The 18,394-nt window shown below is 41.6% G+C and overlaps 2 protein-coding genes across 2 annotated transcripts; both read right to left on the reverse strand.

Annotated features, from left to right (window-relative positions):
* Positions 1–2,159: 2,159 nt before the first annotated feature.
* On the reverse strand, positions 2,160–8,811 carry LOC120726904 (E3 ubiquitin-protein ligase znrf2-like). The gene is made up of 4 exons (XM_040020929.1): positions 7,883–8,811; positions 6,351–6,446; positions 5,044–5,149; positions 2,160–3,165 (listed from the first exon to the last, which is right to left on the reverse strand). Exons 1-4 carry the CDS (start codon positions 8,187–8,189, stop codon positions 3,108–3,110), a joined length of 567 nt encoding a protein of 188 aa, XP_039876863.1. The 5' UTR covers positions 8,190–8,811; the 3' UTR covers positions 2,160–3,107.
* A 623-nt stretch (positions 8,812–9,434) lies between these two features.
* On the reverse strand, positions 9,435–17,881 carry mturn (maturin, neural progenitor differentiation regulator homolog (Xenopus)). The gene is made up of 3 exons (XM_040020931.1): positions 17,045–17,881; positions 12,806–12,928; positions 9,435–10,882 (listed from the first exon to the last, which is right to left on the reverse strand). The coding sequence occupies exons 1-3, from the start codon at positions 17,201–17,203 to the stop codon at positions 10,775–10,777; spliced, it is 390 nt and encodes a 129-aa protein (XP_039876865.1). The 5' UTR covers positions 17,204–17,881; the 3' UTR covers positions 9,435–10,774.
* Positions 17,882–18,394: the final 513 nt, after the last annotated feature.

Below are 18,394 nucleotides of genomic sequence, written 5' to 3' on the forward strand. Positions count from 1 at the left end.
CGTCACGTCCGTGTGTACGTTTTAGTCAGATGCAGCCAGATTTTAAGTTTTTCCTTAGTGAATTATACTGTAAGACGTCCTGACCCTATAGTTTAGACCCTATACTTTAGGTAACCAATGATTTTCATGTATGAGACTTCCAAAATCAGATTTCAGGAAAACACGGCATCCTTTCCAGCTGCAACATGGAAGAATTTTCTTAATATTAACTGGAAGCAGGGGCATTTCCGGGATTCTTTTTTTAATGGGGTGGCACAGGGGGTTGGTGGGATGTGGGAGTCATAGGAATTCATAAAATCCAATCCGAAACAACTTGTCACTTGTTTCTACGTCTTTCTTTTCAGGTAATTTTAGGGTTTCCACACCTGCCAAACCTCGATGTAGCCCTATAGTCGTTTTTCTATTTAGTTGTGGAGGCAAAGTCACCCATCTACAATTTAGACAACAGCCACATTTTTTTTACTGCCTTTGTTAAGTTTTTAAAAATAATAATAATAATAATATAACATGAGTTTTAATTAGTTGTCAAAAATACAAAGAGCTACTTTTTATTTTTGTTTAGAGTACCTTAAAGAGCCTGTACTTTTTTTTTTTAAACTTTTGAGTAAGGACATTGAATGAGTATGTTAATATTTACTAGAGCATTTTTAAATACAACTATCTGTATTTCTACTTAAGTAATGAATGTGTGTGAAGAAGAGGAGCAAACAAATTTCAGATAAGTCAGAGCCACCCCACCCCTATAGCCCCGCCCCATCTGGAAGAACTTTTGGTCTTTACCAGTGATTGTAGAAGACAGGTTTATACTGTGGTTACACTGAAAAACATTACACAGTTACAGGTCCCTGCACAAAAGTACTTTCAGACAAATAAGGTTCAGATGAGCTTCATTTAAGGTGATTTACCCAGTGAAACATTTCTATAAAGGTTTGAGAATGACATAGTACTGTGGGCTAATTACTGAAACTTGGTCCCATCTATTTTGGTCTTATCTTGATATCTTGATGCATGCGCAATCATCCGGGTAAGTAAATCCCAAAGGCTGATTCTGTGTATCTGGACGTAGCGTTTTCAGTGGGAGAAACATTTCATCACTCATCCAAGTGACTTCTTCAATCTCAGCTGACTGCAGGATTCCCCAATCTTATAAACAGTTCATTGTATAACGACTGAAACTAGCACCACTGAAGGGACAATGGGTGGGAGGTCAGTTCCTTGATCATTAATATGCAAACAACTACTGATCAAAGACCACTGATCAATGGCCATGAGTAGAGAGTTGATAGAGAGCTGAGCTGAGACTGAAGAAGTCACTTGGATGAGTGACGAAATGTTTCTCCCACTGAAAACTCTACGTCCAGATGAACAGAATCAACCTTTGGGATCTATTTTGGTCCTTTCATTTTACACATGGACTGTGAAAAGGTGTTTATGTTTTATAGTTGATAACATTTTATTAGATTTAATTTTTTTTATTATAGTAACATTACATTTGGTTACTGTTTAATGTGACTAAGGCACAGCTGCATTTTATCTACTTTATTACATCATATCAAATGCTCCTCCTTGAAAATGTATCCAAAAGTTGATTGTAACACAAGTATAAACCATTAACTCACCGAATGTGTTTGATTGAACTTAGATCGATAGATAGATAGATAGAGGTATACATGCATACAGTAGTATGTGGATTTGTTTTTTGGACTCATGTAAGGAGACTTTCAGGATTCCTAGAACTTTGTTTTAAAGCTGTCTAATCTTGGTGGAGGTAAACTACTATCATCAGGAAGTATTGTCATATTTTAATTTGTTGTCCTTTGCCCTCATATGAAAATACCTTCTCTGGCACGCATACATTTCATTACCAAACACTCTGTAACCAATGAAAAGATTGCAAGTCCTCAGACAAACAAATAACTCCTGGCTCTTCATGCCTCTGCTCACTGACTTCTAAACAGGTATCACACATCATCCCTGCATTTTTGTAGCTGCTAGTTTTAGTACTTACTGTCAAAAGTAATGGTGCCATTAAGATTTTAATTTTTCTCAACAATTAAAACAACAAAATAATGTTTGCGGGATAAACTGCAGATGTTATGTAATACCTTTGCGTGATTTTAAGTAAGTACAGCTGTCGGTTGGAAAGAATGCAAACTTCACACTTTATGACTTTTTAATTGGAGGACGAGTGTAAAGACACAAATGTACATTAACAGTTCTCATGCAGGAAAAAGACACAAAGACAAAACATTTATTGTTGTGCAACTCATCACAGTACAAACAGAAAGAACATTGACCGAAAAGGTTCAAAGGTTATAGAAAAACTTTCCAGTCTATCACATAGCAGCACATTATGGCACTCTTTTAGAGAGAGAGAGAGAGAGAGAGCGAGCATGAATCACCATTAGATATGTTACAACCCAACTTTAAAAAACAAAACAAAAAAGCCCACAACTAAACTACGCAATCACAGTAATGTGGTTCTAAATGGCCGAGTGGTAATCGTCCAACTATTTCACGTTAGACTGCTTGGTCTATGACACATGATTGTTTACCAAACAATATCAACAGCCTATTTTGCAATAACATTGAAATCTGCTTCCTTACGTCAACACTGCAATCATCCCTTAAAGCTGATAAAGACATTTTTCTCCTCCCCAGTCCCTGTGGCTGCTTTTTATATTGCACAACATCAGCCTTCTCATCGTCTCTCTCCACAGTCTGTTGGCCTCCGTCCCTCCTGAAGAGAGATGTCGGTCTTAGAAGTCCTCTCCTATAAAAACCACGCCCAGCTCAACAAAAAAACAAACAAATCAAAAACACAGCCCAGCTCATATTCCAGGTTCCATGAATCTTCTTTAGGCCAGTAGGTGACACGAGGGATGTCACATATTTTGAAATGACTCCACCGGTGCGGCTCCTTGAACATTTCACTTCACCTAAGGAGGCATATCCAAAGTCCATGAGGCAATGTGAAAACTGCACACAATAATGTCTTATAATCCCTGAGGAGCGCTGATGCGTGACTGGAAAAGACAGTGTTGGGATGAGGTCAGGGCACACAGTCGATCCCAGTGATGTACTGTGGTAGTGGACATTTGCAGCTCCTAGTCGCTGGGATGTTCCGGGCAGGAGCGATTCACCTCAAACCACGCGTCTATACACCTGCAACAGTAACAAGGAGGCTTGATTCAAACGGAGCTGGAAACATATTTAGTGTTTGTGAACACAACAAATGGAACCAGCTCGAAGTAAAAAAAAACCCAAAATATTTTTATGTATATTTTAATTTGTATATTTTTTAAGTTAAAAATGGAAAATAAAATATTATCACAACAATTATGAAGAACTTATTCACTTATGCAAATGTGCTTGTGTATCGTTTTGTTCCTCTCACTGATTATTATTTTTTAGGATCTATATGGAAAAGCTGTAATTCTTGTTCTTAGAACCAATGAGGTTAATGTAAATATTATGCTTGTTTCAACTCCACATTTTTATTCTGGGACTCCTCTAGTGTATCTTGGCATTGCTCCCAGTCAAAACACTTGACTTTATCTCAGATTGTTATGCGGCCCCTTAGTCCAGCCTCTGCATGGAACAGCTCATGCTATCCCCAGGCTTCCTTCAGGCCCCACTTCACTGAAAGTTTTCCCGATTGTTCACCTTCTGAAAGCCTGCAGAGGGGACAGCACCCAGTCGCTGTTGGCACTGTTTATTCCTCTCGCTGGCTTAAAGGTTCCTAAACAAAACTGTAGCACTACTAACTAAATTCCCATTCCTGATTGGGAATGGGGCTTTCTCACGACCTTCTGTACACGTTTGAGCCCAGATCTGATCTGAGCACCTGCACCAACAAAGGGAACAGCAGGAGCTCTCTGTACATATTACAGCCTTTACATGCTAACTGTGGGACATACATAGCTCTACAGCTGATGATAGGTGTCCATCTAAGAAAAGTGCTAACATGCAGATTAAAAAGAAAAGAGCCTGTTGTTAGGAAATGTCAATATGAAATAGTGAAAACATCTGTACTGTTTCCTTGTAACATCTGCTTTTTGAATGCTTTAATGCATTAAATGCTTATAAAACCACCAAAGCGGACTGATCAGTGAGGGATATTCTGCTACAGTTGGTGGTAAGTTAGCATCATTTTGTTCAAAAAGTGAAAAACAGCTAGCCTGGTTTTAGTCTAACCTAACAAAAGAACACACACAACGCACACCAAAACAACCGCACTGAGACCCGTGGAGGTCCACCTCCAAACAAACTCCACAGCGGTTAGTTTATGGTGTGATCCCAGCAAACTACAAGGTGTATGCTGCAGGTTTGAGCTAAATGCTTTCTTGTAGCCAGATAGGTTTTGCATTCTGGGATGCTGCAAGGTACCATAAATGTCCAAAATACACAAACGCAGGGTTTGGGTTAGCAACTAGCTGTGAAATTAATGTAAATTCTTCATGTTATCCACAAGACCACAACACAGCACCTTCTTCCAGTATTTACTATTCTTGCTCCAGACCTTTTTGTTGTGACGTATTTTAGTTCAGAGTTTGCTTTGAGTTTTTCTTTGTGAAAACAAACCAAACCACAGGAAAAAGCTACAAGTTTCCAAAGAAAGAAGAAAAATTAAGATTACACTATCTTATCTTAAAGATTAGAAGCAGGGTGAAACTGCTAGACTGGCTGCTAGCCACTATTACGTAACTACTTATGTCTTAGTTTTTTGAAAATGCATAGACAATAAGAGGTGCAGTATTTTACAGGATGCATTAAAGTTTCACAGCCTGTTTTTAAACTGCCTTCTGTATTTTTTTTCTAAGCTGGCTTTACATTAATGTAGTCTATAGGTTTAAACATGAGTGCTTTATTATCTTCCCATCTAACAACAACAACAACAACAAATGGCCTTTTGAGCATTAATTGGTATGTTTATTTATATTGTGCATATACGTACTACAGGTTTTAAATTAACTGTATGCATTAGTCAAAGTATTTCCAGCTGATTCTGTTTATCTGTGTGTGTTTGTGCACATTAGCTACCCTTTATGGTAGATGCAGAGGCAAGGCAGTCTGGCAATGGTGTCTCCTTGCTCCAGCTCGTCTAAACAGATGGCACATTCCCCAGAGTCTCTGGACAGGATGTCCTCTGAGAAAGACAATACAAACACAGACCAAATGAGCAAAAAGCTGCCTCGCACACCAAATCGAATCTTCACTTCACCGAATCCCGCACAACCATCTGTTTAACCTTTGATACCAGAATACCTGCTATCATCTGTGCGGAAATGTGCTGCTGATTGGGCTGAATGTAATTTCACTTTTTATTCTCCAGTTCCTCTGTATGAAAATGTGAAGGTGTAGTTTAATAATGGAGGTGAAAACTAAACACCAGTACATTACAGCTTTTTGCACCAATAAATTGCTACTTACACAGTAATGACCATTACAATAATTATATTTCAGTGGTTTCTAACGTCAGAATTAAAAATGAGGAAAAATAACGACAAACAAGATAAAGCTTAGACATCACATGATGATTAAATTTCTAAAATTGAAAAATATTTTGACATTTATTCAAGGAAAATTGATATTTTGATTCTAGCTATTTGTCGATCTATCATTAGGATTATCTCAGCATTTATAATTGTAGCAAAATGAAACTGAAAAAAAAAAGTGAAGACAACGTGGGAGAAACACCCTTCAACCATGTTACAAATGTTGGCGTGGCATAGGTTGTCCACCAGGGGGCACTCTAATACTTGAAACGGGACAATTATCCAAGAGGCGTTGGGCAAGGGAAAACAAGTAATTGGCGACTTGTAAAAATAAAGCAAGATTATTTTTAAATTGCATTGTCATTTTGTCTTTGTAAGAACTTAAAACAAAAAAAACAACAAATATTATGGAAATCTTTTTGTGTGCCTATTTATCGGGATTTTAAATCACCAAATATCGGCATTGGTCTGACAGTCTTATCAGTCAGGCTCTAGCGCTTATATTTTTTAAGTACAAAAAGATTTATTTTAAAAAGGTAAAAACAGGGGCACTGGTTTAGCTCAGTGGGCGATTAGGCGACCATACGCTGTATGGTTTCCACCGTAAATATCAGTTAGCTGTAACCACAGAAGCCAGGGCCGTTACAGTAACCTTTAGAACAGCTGTACATCAGTGCAGCAGGTTGAGACCTTAAACGACTACAGCATTTTATTACAATGTAGAATTGCTACATTACTTAAGGACACAATTTTAATGATCTTGCTTTGTCACGTGCAGTTTCATTTAATAATTAGCAGTGGGCAACAAAATAACAGTCTTAAAGACGTTCAGAATCTCCCCCTCAGTCTTACTGTTGTAGGTGAGGCGCGTCTTGCTGAAACACATGAGCAGGTGCTTCTCGATTTCATCCGACGCCATGAACTTGGAGCAAACGGGACAGTGGAAGCCTGGAGGGGAAAAAACGCAAAGAGAAAACATTAAGGGACCCTGATGTGGCAGTGCACCGCTCATAACTTCATATTGATATGTACACATGGCAGGACGTGGGACTGTTGGCTTGTGCTTAATCTTGTGACCTACGGGACCTTTTGACTGCACGAACTCAAATCTCCCATAAACTAACAATCTGCTTACCTCACACAGTTTGCAGATGTCACTGCAGCGCTGCAAACTTACTGCAAGCGCACACTTAAACACAGATGTGATCTTTACTGCAAAAGCATCTATAAAACATGCGATTGGCCGATCGCTTGCTTCCTTCTGACCCCCTGTATCTGCACAGCTGTACAAAGATTAATAGGCCAAGAACCACTCGACGTTAGATAAGCTCACCTCCAGGCCTGAGATAAAGTCTCAGACCTGCAGAGTTCCAGTCATGTGGTTCTCGTGAGTGAAGATTATTGATGGTGCGATTAATGATTACATTTCCTCATCGGGGGAATTATATGCCGGTAAGGAAAAAGGAAGAGAAGAGGGCAGGAACACAGCTGGATATGGAGATCATGTCACAACTTTTTAGGCCTCTAACAAAAAACCTAGAAAACTCAATTCAACCTGTGCTTAAACAGCTTTTGAGCTGTCAGCAACACTGGTGTTTAAAGGCTCTCTGAATGTTATGTTATGTTAGTTTGACTCGCGCTTTTGTTTCAGGTTGGGCCCAGTGAGACACCCCTTCAGTTGAGAAACAGCAAGACCTGCGGATTCAGGAAGTTTGTTGTGTGTGTGTGCAAGTGTGTGTTTCTGTCAAGCAATATGTAACCAGCAGGAAGCTCTTATCTGCTGACCTACATAGTGCACTACTCTTCCCTCTCATAGCCAGAGTGACAAAACAGGCTGGTGTTGCAAAACAAAGAAGCAGTAGAAGAAGAAAGAGCCCCCCCACCAAAAAAAAAAGGGAAAAAAAAAAAGAAAGCGTGGTGCAGCAGAGCCACCTGTGGCTGGAATAAAAGTGCAGAAGTGCAAAACAAAGGGCTCAGTCATCAGACGGCCTTAACCATATGCCAGGTATCGCATGTCAAATGGAAAAATAATAAGTAACTCTGACACCAAAATTACACATACAACTTTGGAGATGAAACTGAGAAATAATGATAGGGTACCTTACATTAAATAGAAATTTAAGTCATAATAACGTAGCTCGGATATGCAGCGTGGGCAGTTGTGTGCTGCAGGATTTTAAATGTTGATTAGACTCGTTAGAATAATGAGTGGTAATATCAGAGAAGGCGAAATGCACTGCATAAAACCATATTAAAGCTGTACTGACACTGCGGAAGTGCACCTCGAGTACAAAGAGGAAATCAGTGCATTAAAAATCTAAGAGTGCACTGAGCAATAATGGGCCTGGGCTCCCCAGGTGTACTTTTGTAAATTTGCGCCTTACCCCCGAGCAGGCGTGAGGACAGTTCGGCCGGCAGGGACCCTATAAGCAGCCTGTGTCCCTCTGGGGGCAGCTGGCCCTCATCGTCACCATCTGTGCCGTCGAGGCTCTGGTTGCCGCCGGCCGGTATGTTGAGCCCAGAATTTGTTGGCCCTCCACTCGTGAACCGGATTCTTGGGCCATCGGGTCCATTTGTGTACCTGAACCCCGCAAACCTTTCTCCTCTGCTGGAATTTCCAGATGGAAGATCGGAGCTGGAATAAGCTCGAGTTCTGCTGTCAAACACAGGGCTGCTCTGCTTGGCCCCCATACTGCCGTAAGTTTTAGGGGTTTTGTTTGTCAGTGCGTTTTTCTTTCTTAAAGAAGTTTTTTTAGCCACGACACATGATCACAGCGAGCCCCGGAGAGTCGAAAACAACAAAGGAAATGCAGCCAAACAAGTATGCAGCGATACAGCCGAGGTTATTCAACATGTCAAAGTTTCACAGTGCGCACTGTGCGTAAAGTGCGCACTCACTGACGCAAAACTTCCTTTCCAAAGGTTCTTTTTTTCTTTTTCTTCTTCGTTTCAAAGTCCTCCCCCTTTGTTCCAACAACAGATGTATTTAAAAAAAAGAAGAGAGAGAAAATCTCTTAAGTAACAAGGTTTGTGTTTCTTCGCTTTAGCCGAGAACACACGCACAAGCGTTGACCCCAAAGCTCGTCTGGTTTCAAGTTTGTTTTTGTGTTCAACTGTGGTGTCTGGAAAGAAAAATATAAGCAGGGATTTCCCTCCTCTTCCGGTAAGCCAACGCTGTCAGCCGTAATCAACTCCACCGAATACAGTACGTTTTCTTTCAAAGTAAAAGCATCCAATTGTTCAATTTGACAGATAGTGATTCCTTTTATTATTTACTCTATGAAGGTTGTACACAAGTTGTGTGCCACGCTTTGCAGCAGCTTAATTTATTACATGAAGTTGAGTGACACACAACTGACCCAATAAGAAGTACAGTACCTGCCGTCAAAGGGGGAATTACCAGGATTGTAACTACTGAATTTTATTGCTGCGTGTATTTTTGCTGGAAATTTCACTTCTAGGGGTATTATTTTGAAAAGTAGCATTTTACTGTCATAGTTTGTCCAGCTGATGTTAGATTTTAAACAATTTCATTCACTGTTGAGCAGTTTTTGTGGGTAAGCTCATATTTTCCTCCTATGTGAAATCTTAACCAGAAAAATACACAAACCTGCCTCTATAACTGTTACAAATACTCAAATGTATCCTATAAATGTGCACGTGGTGACAAGACAGAAAAAGGCACCTTTGCAATGACTTCTGTGCTTTTAATTTGAATACTAAACCACTACTTCCTGTCAGCGATTCCTTTTTCAGTCCGAAGCTTAACTCGGCCCTGAGTGGCTGCGTGACGTCAACCCCAGTAACACCAGCAGGCCTTTGGCACAGCAGCAGGTCACCAGTCCACTCTGATATGAAATGCCCTCCATATTTGGTGCTTTGTCTTTCATTAACTCGTGGCGTTTGAGATTAAAGAAAGAAACAGCTGTCGGGACACTCTGTTCACACTGTTTATTGACCAGTTTCACACACATGAGGACAAACAAAAGATACACTGAATGAGGAACGCCCAGGCAACAAAGAAGACAAAACTGTACAAGCAAAAAAAAGTAAATGGGTAAAAGGTCTGAAAGAGTCTTGCATGTAGATCTAGTGGTTGAAGGCAGCTGTGGGTGGGCGTGGGTGGCCTGATGCGTTGCAGTGCATCAGGTGTGACACTACAATACTGAGGTTAGAAAGTAACAAGGCTAAGCTGAGGGTGGCTAACAACAAATATGTTCCCCCTTCCCTGTGATACCACTCAGGGGTCTGGGTGTGTGCCCTTATTACATTTATGATGATGTACAAGCTTTAAAGAAGGTATCTCCTCAGATGCTGCCAAGAAAAGAGGGCAAAGTGTGAACCACCAACAACCAGGAAGACTACTGGATACAAGAACTTGGAAGGGGGCAGTCTGGGACACCCAGTCTGGGTAAGGGCTTATCAAGCTGCAGCATGGGTCATAGCTGTGACGGTCATACCATAATTACATGATTAAAACATCCTCATAAAGTGACTTGAAAGTCTTTTGAGGTGTGCTGCATTTGGAAACATTAACACAAACACACCTTGGGGATGGGGGTGGATGGGGGGGAAAAAAGGTTCCATGCTACTGTAAAGCTGCACACTTTGATTTCCACGCGAGGAGCGACTGTAAAACGTCTTTAAAACGGTTTCCTATATGACTTCTCTAAGCGTGTGTTTAAAACAGGGAAGGGTCTGAGAGCCGTTTTTCAGTTCCCTCCCTCTTTCCCTCCATGAGGTGGAAAATGAACTTTGCTAGAGCGCCGATTGCCTCATGTTGCCACAAACCGTTAGTTTTCACCCCTGCGTATGTCAGGTAAAGAAAGCAGGCTATCTGCAACATTCATCTCCCCGTTTGAGAGGGGGTTGGTGGTGGGGGGGAGTGGGTATTGCGGTAACATCTGACTGTATTCCTGCATAAGAAACAGCTGAGGCTGATGTAATATTGCTGTGCTGTGGAACTTTAACTAACCAGATGGTGAATGATTGAGATACTTGCATTGTACATGGCTACTGCTCACGTAGCCTCCAAATTTTTGTGTAAGTGTGTTCATTTTATTTTGAGAGGCAAAGGGGAGGGGGCTGAAAAAAAGTGCCGCAGCGTGCACTCTTTGGGAAGCAAAGCCACTGAGACATTCAAGAACATGGCGGTGCAATTTTTTTTGTTTTGTTTTGTTTTTTTGTTTTTTTTAAAGCAAGTTCACTTTAAATATGTACGAATGTGTGTCATTAGGTGATTGGGCTTAATGTGTTCTTCTTCTCCTTGGGCATTATCACTGCTGGCTGACCCCCATCTGCTGGTGGTCGGGCCCGGGTTCCCCCTCCATGTCAGCGTGGTAATGCTCAAAACTGTCGTCCTCTAAGTCTGGGAGACCCAGCAGCTAACAGAGACAGGGAGGAAGAGAATGCAGTGTTAGACCATGAAGTGTGTTTACGTTGTCTCTCTCTCTTTTTTGCTAACTAACATCACAAAGCAAACAAACTCAGTGTCTTTCAGAAGGAGCCTTTATGTCAGCGGTCTAGTTTCTCTCTCTTCCACTAAATAAACAATCCTTCCAATTCTGCTCAGTTATTCCTTGATTCACTGCTGAAAAACACACCTTGCAGTGGGAGCGTTATATAATATGATACCCTTATCACGTCTGTGCAGTTACAGCCAGAAGGCAGTGAGCTCAGTTTAGCATAAAGACTGGAAACAGCAGGAACAGCCCAACTCTACCTTGAAACAAGTAACACATTATGTAAAGCTTTTTTTTGGAAACATTTTTCATTTCTTTGACTTTTTCTCCAGTTTTGACTTGATACAAAACGCCCTTTTCTCTTGTGTAACTTACTATCATCTAAATGTGTCTCCAAGCCTCACCAGTTTCAGGTTTGTAGAGTTATTTATTAACATCGATTAAAATATTATAAAATTAAACATTTTCATGCAGTTTTTTTACATACACTGTTTAAAAAAAGGCAAAAAATGTCCTGGTAATATTCTGCTAGTACATTATCCATTTTTTTTACGCAGGCTTCCATAAATGGTAAATGTTAAATTCAATGTGTGGAATAAAATACGTGAAAATGTCCGTAAAAAATTAAAACGGTACATTGTACTGTGCCTTTACAGATATTTTTACTGTGTAAGTATGGTGTAAAGCGTTAAAATTAGCGACAGCTGTTCAAATGAAATTCACCTGATTGATATACACTCAGTTTAATCCAAATTTATTTTCTTTCATGATTAATTATTTGAATAAATCTTTGATTTGATATATTTCAGATGCATTTTACACAAAATTATCGCTTCACATTTGTGACGGCAAAGAAGCGCTGTCGCTAAGAGTAGTGAAACTTGCAATACTTAAGTAAATAGATAAATGGATTTTTGTTTTTGTGATGATAACCTCCAAGCAGTAACAGCCCGATCCGGCGGGGAGGTGTGGGAAGCCAGATCGGGCGCCCCCCTTCCAGCTCTCCTATCTTGTCCCTCTTGTCTTACTTCTCTCCATCACCTTTTCTATCCCTTTGAAGGATATGGCTCTATAAATGCTAAAGAGTTAAGTATTATTTCTCAGTTGCAGTGAATAGATAGGATAAAATAAACTGTAGGAAACTAAAAAGAAGCAAGAATAAGACAAATAACAATTTCACATAAACCAGTGACACACTCCTGATCAACCCTGGCAGGGCCTCCTTGGATGAGGGTGTCTAGTGATAATGGCCGAAACACCCGATGAATCCAAGGTCCACTACTGACGATGTGTCCCAAATCTTAATACGATAACCTAGATCAGATCTCTAATCCCCCCCAAAAAATGTCAGGTTAGCTTGGGTAAAAGACCGAAAGTTGAGGCACACAACGATGTGTGCTGCTGGTAAAGTTTCTGGGCTGCCTTTCCTCATAACAGCCATCCCTCAAGATTCTCACCATTTAAAGCAAAGCAGTATTAGGGACTACAACATCTAGTCCTTTTACTGAATGATTTTTAAAAACTGATTACTGCTTGTTACACCTTTTAAATGTATTATTTACCAAAAAACTGCTTCAGATTTACATTTGGGGAAATAAAGATCATTTCTCTTATTCCTGAGAGACAAGAAAATTGCACAAATGCACAAAATCCTCAAGTGATAAACAAGCCAACAGTGAAATGTCTGATTTCTAAGAGTATGTGTTGTGATGATTTTGAGAGAGAACAGAATTTTTCAGGACTGCAAAAGACGCAGCAAACAGAGCCGTGGCTGATGCAGTGTGTTGGGTACAAAAACCAAAAGTGAAACGCGACCCCGGGAACATCCCCGCTTCTGTTCCTTACAGGCCTGAAGGATGTGAAGACTTTCTCCAGCACCTCCAGCAGAGTCTTCTTCCCGCAGGATGAGATGTAGTCCTGGGCCAGCTGGAGGAAGGGAAGGCAGTCCTCGCTCTCACTCCACACATGCTGCACACACAGATCATGAAAATCTTTCAATTTCTGTCCATGCACTTTAAACACAATAGAGCACATGATGTAACAGTGTCACACTTCCTCCACTGGTGTAGCCTCATGTGGGCTGTACACAACTTAATTAATGGATAAGTGAGCAAAACTGAGTCACAGGAGATTCAGCACAGGAAAAAAAAAACAGAGCAATGCAACTAAATCTGAGAAAGACATGTTGTCATGATCTTTGTGTTGATACACGGTCTGTTGTTTTAATCCTCAGTGTTTCTTTTGCTTTTTGGGGGGATTTTTACTTCCTCACACTGCTTCAGTAATGTTGAGGTTCAGACTTTACATCATGACCGATTTTGTGTTTTACCGCATGGTCAGTGTGTTTGGGATCAGTACCATGCTTCAGATATGTTTTACATACAGTTTAGTTGGTATTTTATGTTAAATAAAAATCTCACTGTGCTTTTTTGTTTTCACAATTCCATCAGTTTTGACAAGATCCCAAACACCACTGGCTGAAATGATGCACCACATCATGACGGAGCCTCCACCGTGTTTCACAGATGGCCGCAGACGCTCACTGTTGTGCCGCTCTCATGACCTCCTCCAGGCTGCTAGCAACAAACTGCCTAAAGATGCCATTTAAAATTGGTTCTTTGCTAAGTGTCCTGTCACATGTAGGCGTGACACTGGTTTGTCCTTTGAGTTAGGTTCTGTTTTTGATGCTCAGTGTTAAAAACATACCTCTGAAAATGAAACACGGACCGGACTGAAAGTGAGTAAAAAAGCAGCTGAGGTCCAAAGAAATCCTGGAGAACTGCTACTCAAGATCACATTAAAACATTTTTGGCTCCTAAAAAGCAAAATGTAATCAGAGGCTTTTGTACAGAATTCTTGAGATCAGACTACTACACAATTCCCATCTCTGTGAATTAGATACAATCTTCTTAGACAATAAAATGGTAAATGGTAAATGGCCTGCATTTGTATAGCGCTTTTCTAGTCCCTAAGGACCCCAAAGCGCTTCACACTACATTCAGTCATTCACCCATTCACACACTGGCGATGGCAAGCTACAATAAAGACAATAACTGCCTTACATTGTCTGTATTTTAGGTCAAAACGCACAAACCACAGGTGCAGTTTCGAGTCGGGATCAGTTTACAGCGTGGGCTGACAGTTTAGGCACACCTCAATGGAAATGGAAGCGAGTGTGTTTATGGTCAGCACAAAAGCACGGTGAATTATCACCATGTAAATCTGATACATCAGATGTACGAGTTCCACGCTGATTAAAATCAGCTTCCTCATGAGCACATACTGTCGGCCACCTCAAAGCCTTTACAGGAATTGTTAGATAAATACTGATGACAAAGCCCATTGGAGCTGCTCTATTTGGCTCATGTTTATAGTTATAGTTTAATTAGAGTCTAAAGGCCACTGTGTTAAGTTATGTATTAGGCAATGTCGTCCGCTAAACCAAATCAAATGTGCAGAATGACATGGCAAAAAAGGAGCAGATGCAAAACAAACACAAAAAGTTGTTTTACATGCAGCCGTGAGGCTTTGTTGGTTGGTTGGTTATTGCAGCATTTGTGGTACAGTGATCATCGTTATCCTAACATCCTGGGGAAAAGACAATGAAATTTAATCTCAGTTGAAAACTGAAATCCCTTGAGTACTCTTACTTCATTATACTGCGTCATCTGTTGATTAGTCCCTTAAAATCTCATCAAAAACTATCTTAATGTCATCACTGCTGATGATTCAGTGAAAATTCAAGATAAGAACTGCAAGAGTCAAGAGAGAGAGCGATTCATGTGAAATGGTGCGAAACAGCCCAGGAGGGGGGGGGGGCTTGAAAATGTAAACACGCAAACGGCTCTTCAGCTCCGACTTTCCTGGGAATGCGCTCCACTTCAACCCCGATGGACGGACTCTCACGTCAGCCAGCGTCTCCACTGAAACAGCTGACCCCACCTACCAAGCACAGCTGTGTGCGTGACTCTGTAATTGATTGTACGGCAGCTACAGCTCTGATAAGCAGAGGGGCGTCTGTGGAGTCACGTGGAACGTTCAATTGTTCTTGTTTTTCAGCAGCTGAACGCCACAACGGGTGATGTGGATTGCTAAAAACAAACACTACTGTATCATATCCAGAGGGAAATTACAGGGAAGGAAACAAATTATCGTTATGGTTATTGTTATGGTGCAACTAGGTGACAAGATGATGCCCTGCATGTGTGTGTGTGTGTGTGTGTGTGTGTGTGTGTGTGTGTGTGTGTGTGTGTGTGTGTGTGTGTGTGTGTGTGGGAGAGAGAGAGAATCAGAGAAAAACAGCATGTGAGACGTCCTGCTCATAGCAGTATTGATCGCGGGGAGAGTAACTAGATCTCAAGAGTCCTGCAGAGAGACAGAGAGTTATTCAAGCTTATTTAAATGTGCATAGCAGACGGTGAACTGTTAGTGTGTGTGTGTGTGTGTGTGTGTGTGTGTGTGTGTGTGTGTGTGTGTGTGTGTGTGTGTGTGTGTGTGTGTGTGTGTGTGTGTTAAAAACAGAGAGAGAGAGAGTGGCAGGCCTGCACCAGTTGGCGAGCACCAGATTAAAAAGCTGTAGAAAACTGTGAGCTGAGAGAGAAACAGAGAGAAAAAAGGAAGTTGGTGCTAAAAGACATCGAGTCACATGATGCATTTAAGCACCTGCGCTTTATGTGTGTCTGTGTGTGTCAGAGAGACTGGGTAATTAATTGTGCAGCAGCTATAAACGTCACAGTTTCTTCACGCACAGCTATGGAAAACCCCGGCTCTAATGTTGCTCTCCTGTCTGCAGGATAGTCCAGACGATGCTTGCAAACACACACAACGCAGACAGGGACTGCGTGACATAATGTGATATTGACCGAGCAGACGCCCTGGCTCCTGGGTCATCACCATCTGCTCCCCGCCCTGTTGGCCCCTGTCACTGAGCAGGAGGAGCGAGGAGGGCGGGCCTGGCCTCTGGGGCTTTAGGACTCATAACACCACCACTGCAGCACACTGATATATGATACAGCTATGCTTCAAGACAGCATGTGGCTGATCACAGCAGCGCTGGAGCTACAAAGACACTGAGCTCACAGCATAGCTGCAGTGTAGTGTGGTTGGAGGTTTGGGGCTTTTAATGAGCCCATCTAGTTTCTTTAGAGTGGTTAGTGCACGCTGTTTTTAAAGCAGAGTCTCTTGTTTAGCAGGGGCGTATCCAGGATTTTTAAAAATGTGGTGGCACGGGGGCCAAACGAGTCACGGCGGCCCCATCAAAAAATGGCAGTTGCTTCGAAGCACAACATTCAACTGCAAAGAAACTGAGCTAAAAATTTCTCACTCTTGTCTTATTTTTAAGTTCACTTTTGAAAAGTAAAGAAGAGAAGGAAGGATGGGTGGTTCTTCAACCACGCCCCTTTTATTTAGGACCTTTTCAGAGAAAACACCAGGAATCAGTGTTTCATCGCATCTTCGAAGGAGGCACATTTAGTCAAAGTAAATCAAGTGTTAGAAATAAAACGTCAACTGGTAAACTTTGCCGTCTCTAGACAAACATTTCTAATAAGAGTAGGCTTAACCTGAAACCCAGCAGCAATAACTCTTTCAAAATAAAGGCATGATGGCAAAAATGTAAAATATTTTTTGCATTTGTGACAACAAGCACTGGCCTTTAAAGTTTTTCAAGTAATAAAATTGCCTTCAAATAAAGGGAAAACATAAAAGCCCGAAATAGGAAGCTTTTATTTTTATTTCTAAATCAATTTCAATTTAGAAATAAAAATGAACTGTTTAGTGTCGCAAAATCCACATGATGGCGACGGCTTTTATTATGAAAGTCATAAGGCTTTCCTGTTTTGTGCCCATAGCAGAGTTGATTATATGCTGGATAAATAAGCAACATATACACTTTGAGGGGAAAGAAGGGCGGTTGGAGGAGGGGTGGGTGAGGTGCACCCAAACTGAAATGACATCATCCCCTCCTCTCCTCTCCCACATCCATCAGCTAGAAAACCCGGGCCGAACGCGCACCTCCAGCCGAACCTCGACACACCTAGGAGAGAGCGCGCAGAGACGAGGCCTTGCAGGAGATCGAGCACTTACAAAGCTGTCGGTGCCGCCGGGACACAGCACGTAGAAAGAGACGCCGGGCTCTGCGTAAAAGTCCAGCCGCCTCTCGTCGTCCTCCTCGGCGAAGATGAGGTCGAAGGGGTTACCGGAGCACCACTTCTCCGCCGCCTCCACCAGATGCTTGAACTCCATCCTCTGTTATCCGCTCTGCGGTGTCCCTGGTGTCTCTGTCTCTTTGGCCGTCGCGGCGATGATGCTCAAGACGCAAAATAGGCCTAACAGCTGATTTGCCCGCAGCATCAGCAGCCTCCACTATACCGCATCTCCCTCAGTGCGCCTTCTGCATGGCCCGGGAATAAAGATAACGCTGTTGGCGCACACAGCCTAGCGGGGTCTGGCGCTCATCCGTGCTCAGAACCCCATTCCTCTCTTCCTCCTCACGTTATGAAATCAGCCCTTCGGTCGCATGCATGCATACGCAGGAGGACGCTGGAGAAAACGCGATGACGACGAGTGGAGCCGGGCAGCCGTCCATAACGGAGACGCTATAAGCCTAACCCTAACTTTCTCACTGCTGGCACAGGAGGATGACAACACCAGCGAAGCGTTTAACCTGCTCTCATCACCCACAGAGCTGAGATCATGCGACAGCCTGCAAGTCCTGTCATACTTCCATATGAAAGAGTGTGAGGTCATCATATATTAATGGGCCATTGCTGCCATGACACAGTTACTGGTTTCTAGTGTGCAAGCAATAAAAACACAGACACACACACATTTTCTCCGGTTTTCCATCCAAACAGACTTCCAATTTTCGACATTATGCCAACTGCATCTCTTCTGAAGGCCACCTGATGTGACCGAAAGCACGTGAGCGCCCGTCATCTTAAAACGGGGTCAATTGTTAGATTTATGTCCCATCATGAAGTGGTATGTCCTCCCGAGACCCAGCCTATTCATTTATGTCCTTTGTAATGGACATTTGTTTTTGGGTCTATATTTTTTGACTTACTTGAGCTACCGTACCAGGTCCTGATATTGATGCTCAATAGTGAGTTTAGGTGGCCTGTTTTAGCTCCAAAGAGGCAGGAAATCACAAGTTAAACTGAAAAATGCTTTATTTAAATAATGGAAATAGCTCACCTGATACAGACTCAATGCTGACTCATTTTTGCATTAAAAATGATTAAGCCATAATTATCACATTTGTTCATTTCACAATATCTGTTTTAGACAAAGGGAACTGTATGTGTCAGTCAAACTCAAAAAGAGCCACAAAATAAATAACCCGTTAAAAGTCAGCATGTCTTACATAGTAAACACTGATCTTGCTATAATAATAAGCTGAAATAAGCACTATATCAGCTTTACTGGCAGCCAAAA

The sequence above is a fragment of the Simochromis diagramma genome, unplaced genomic scaffold (genome assembly GCF_900408965.1).
Source record: "Simochromis diagramma unplaced genomic scaffold, fSimDia1.1 OVJJ01000753.1, whole genome shotgun sequence".
NCBI classification, from domain to species: Eukaryota; Metazoa; Chordata; class Actinopteri; order Cichliformes; family Cichlidae; genus Simochromis; species Simochromis diagramma.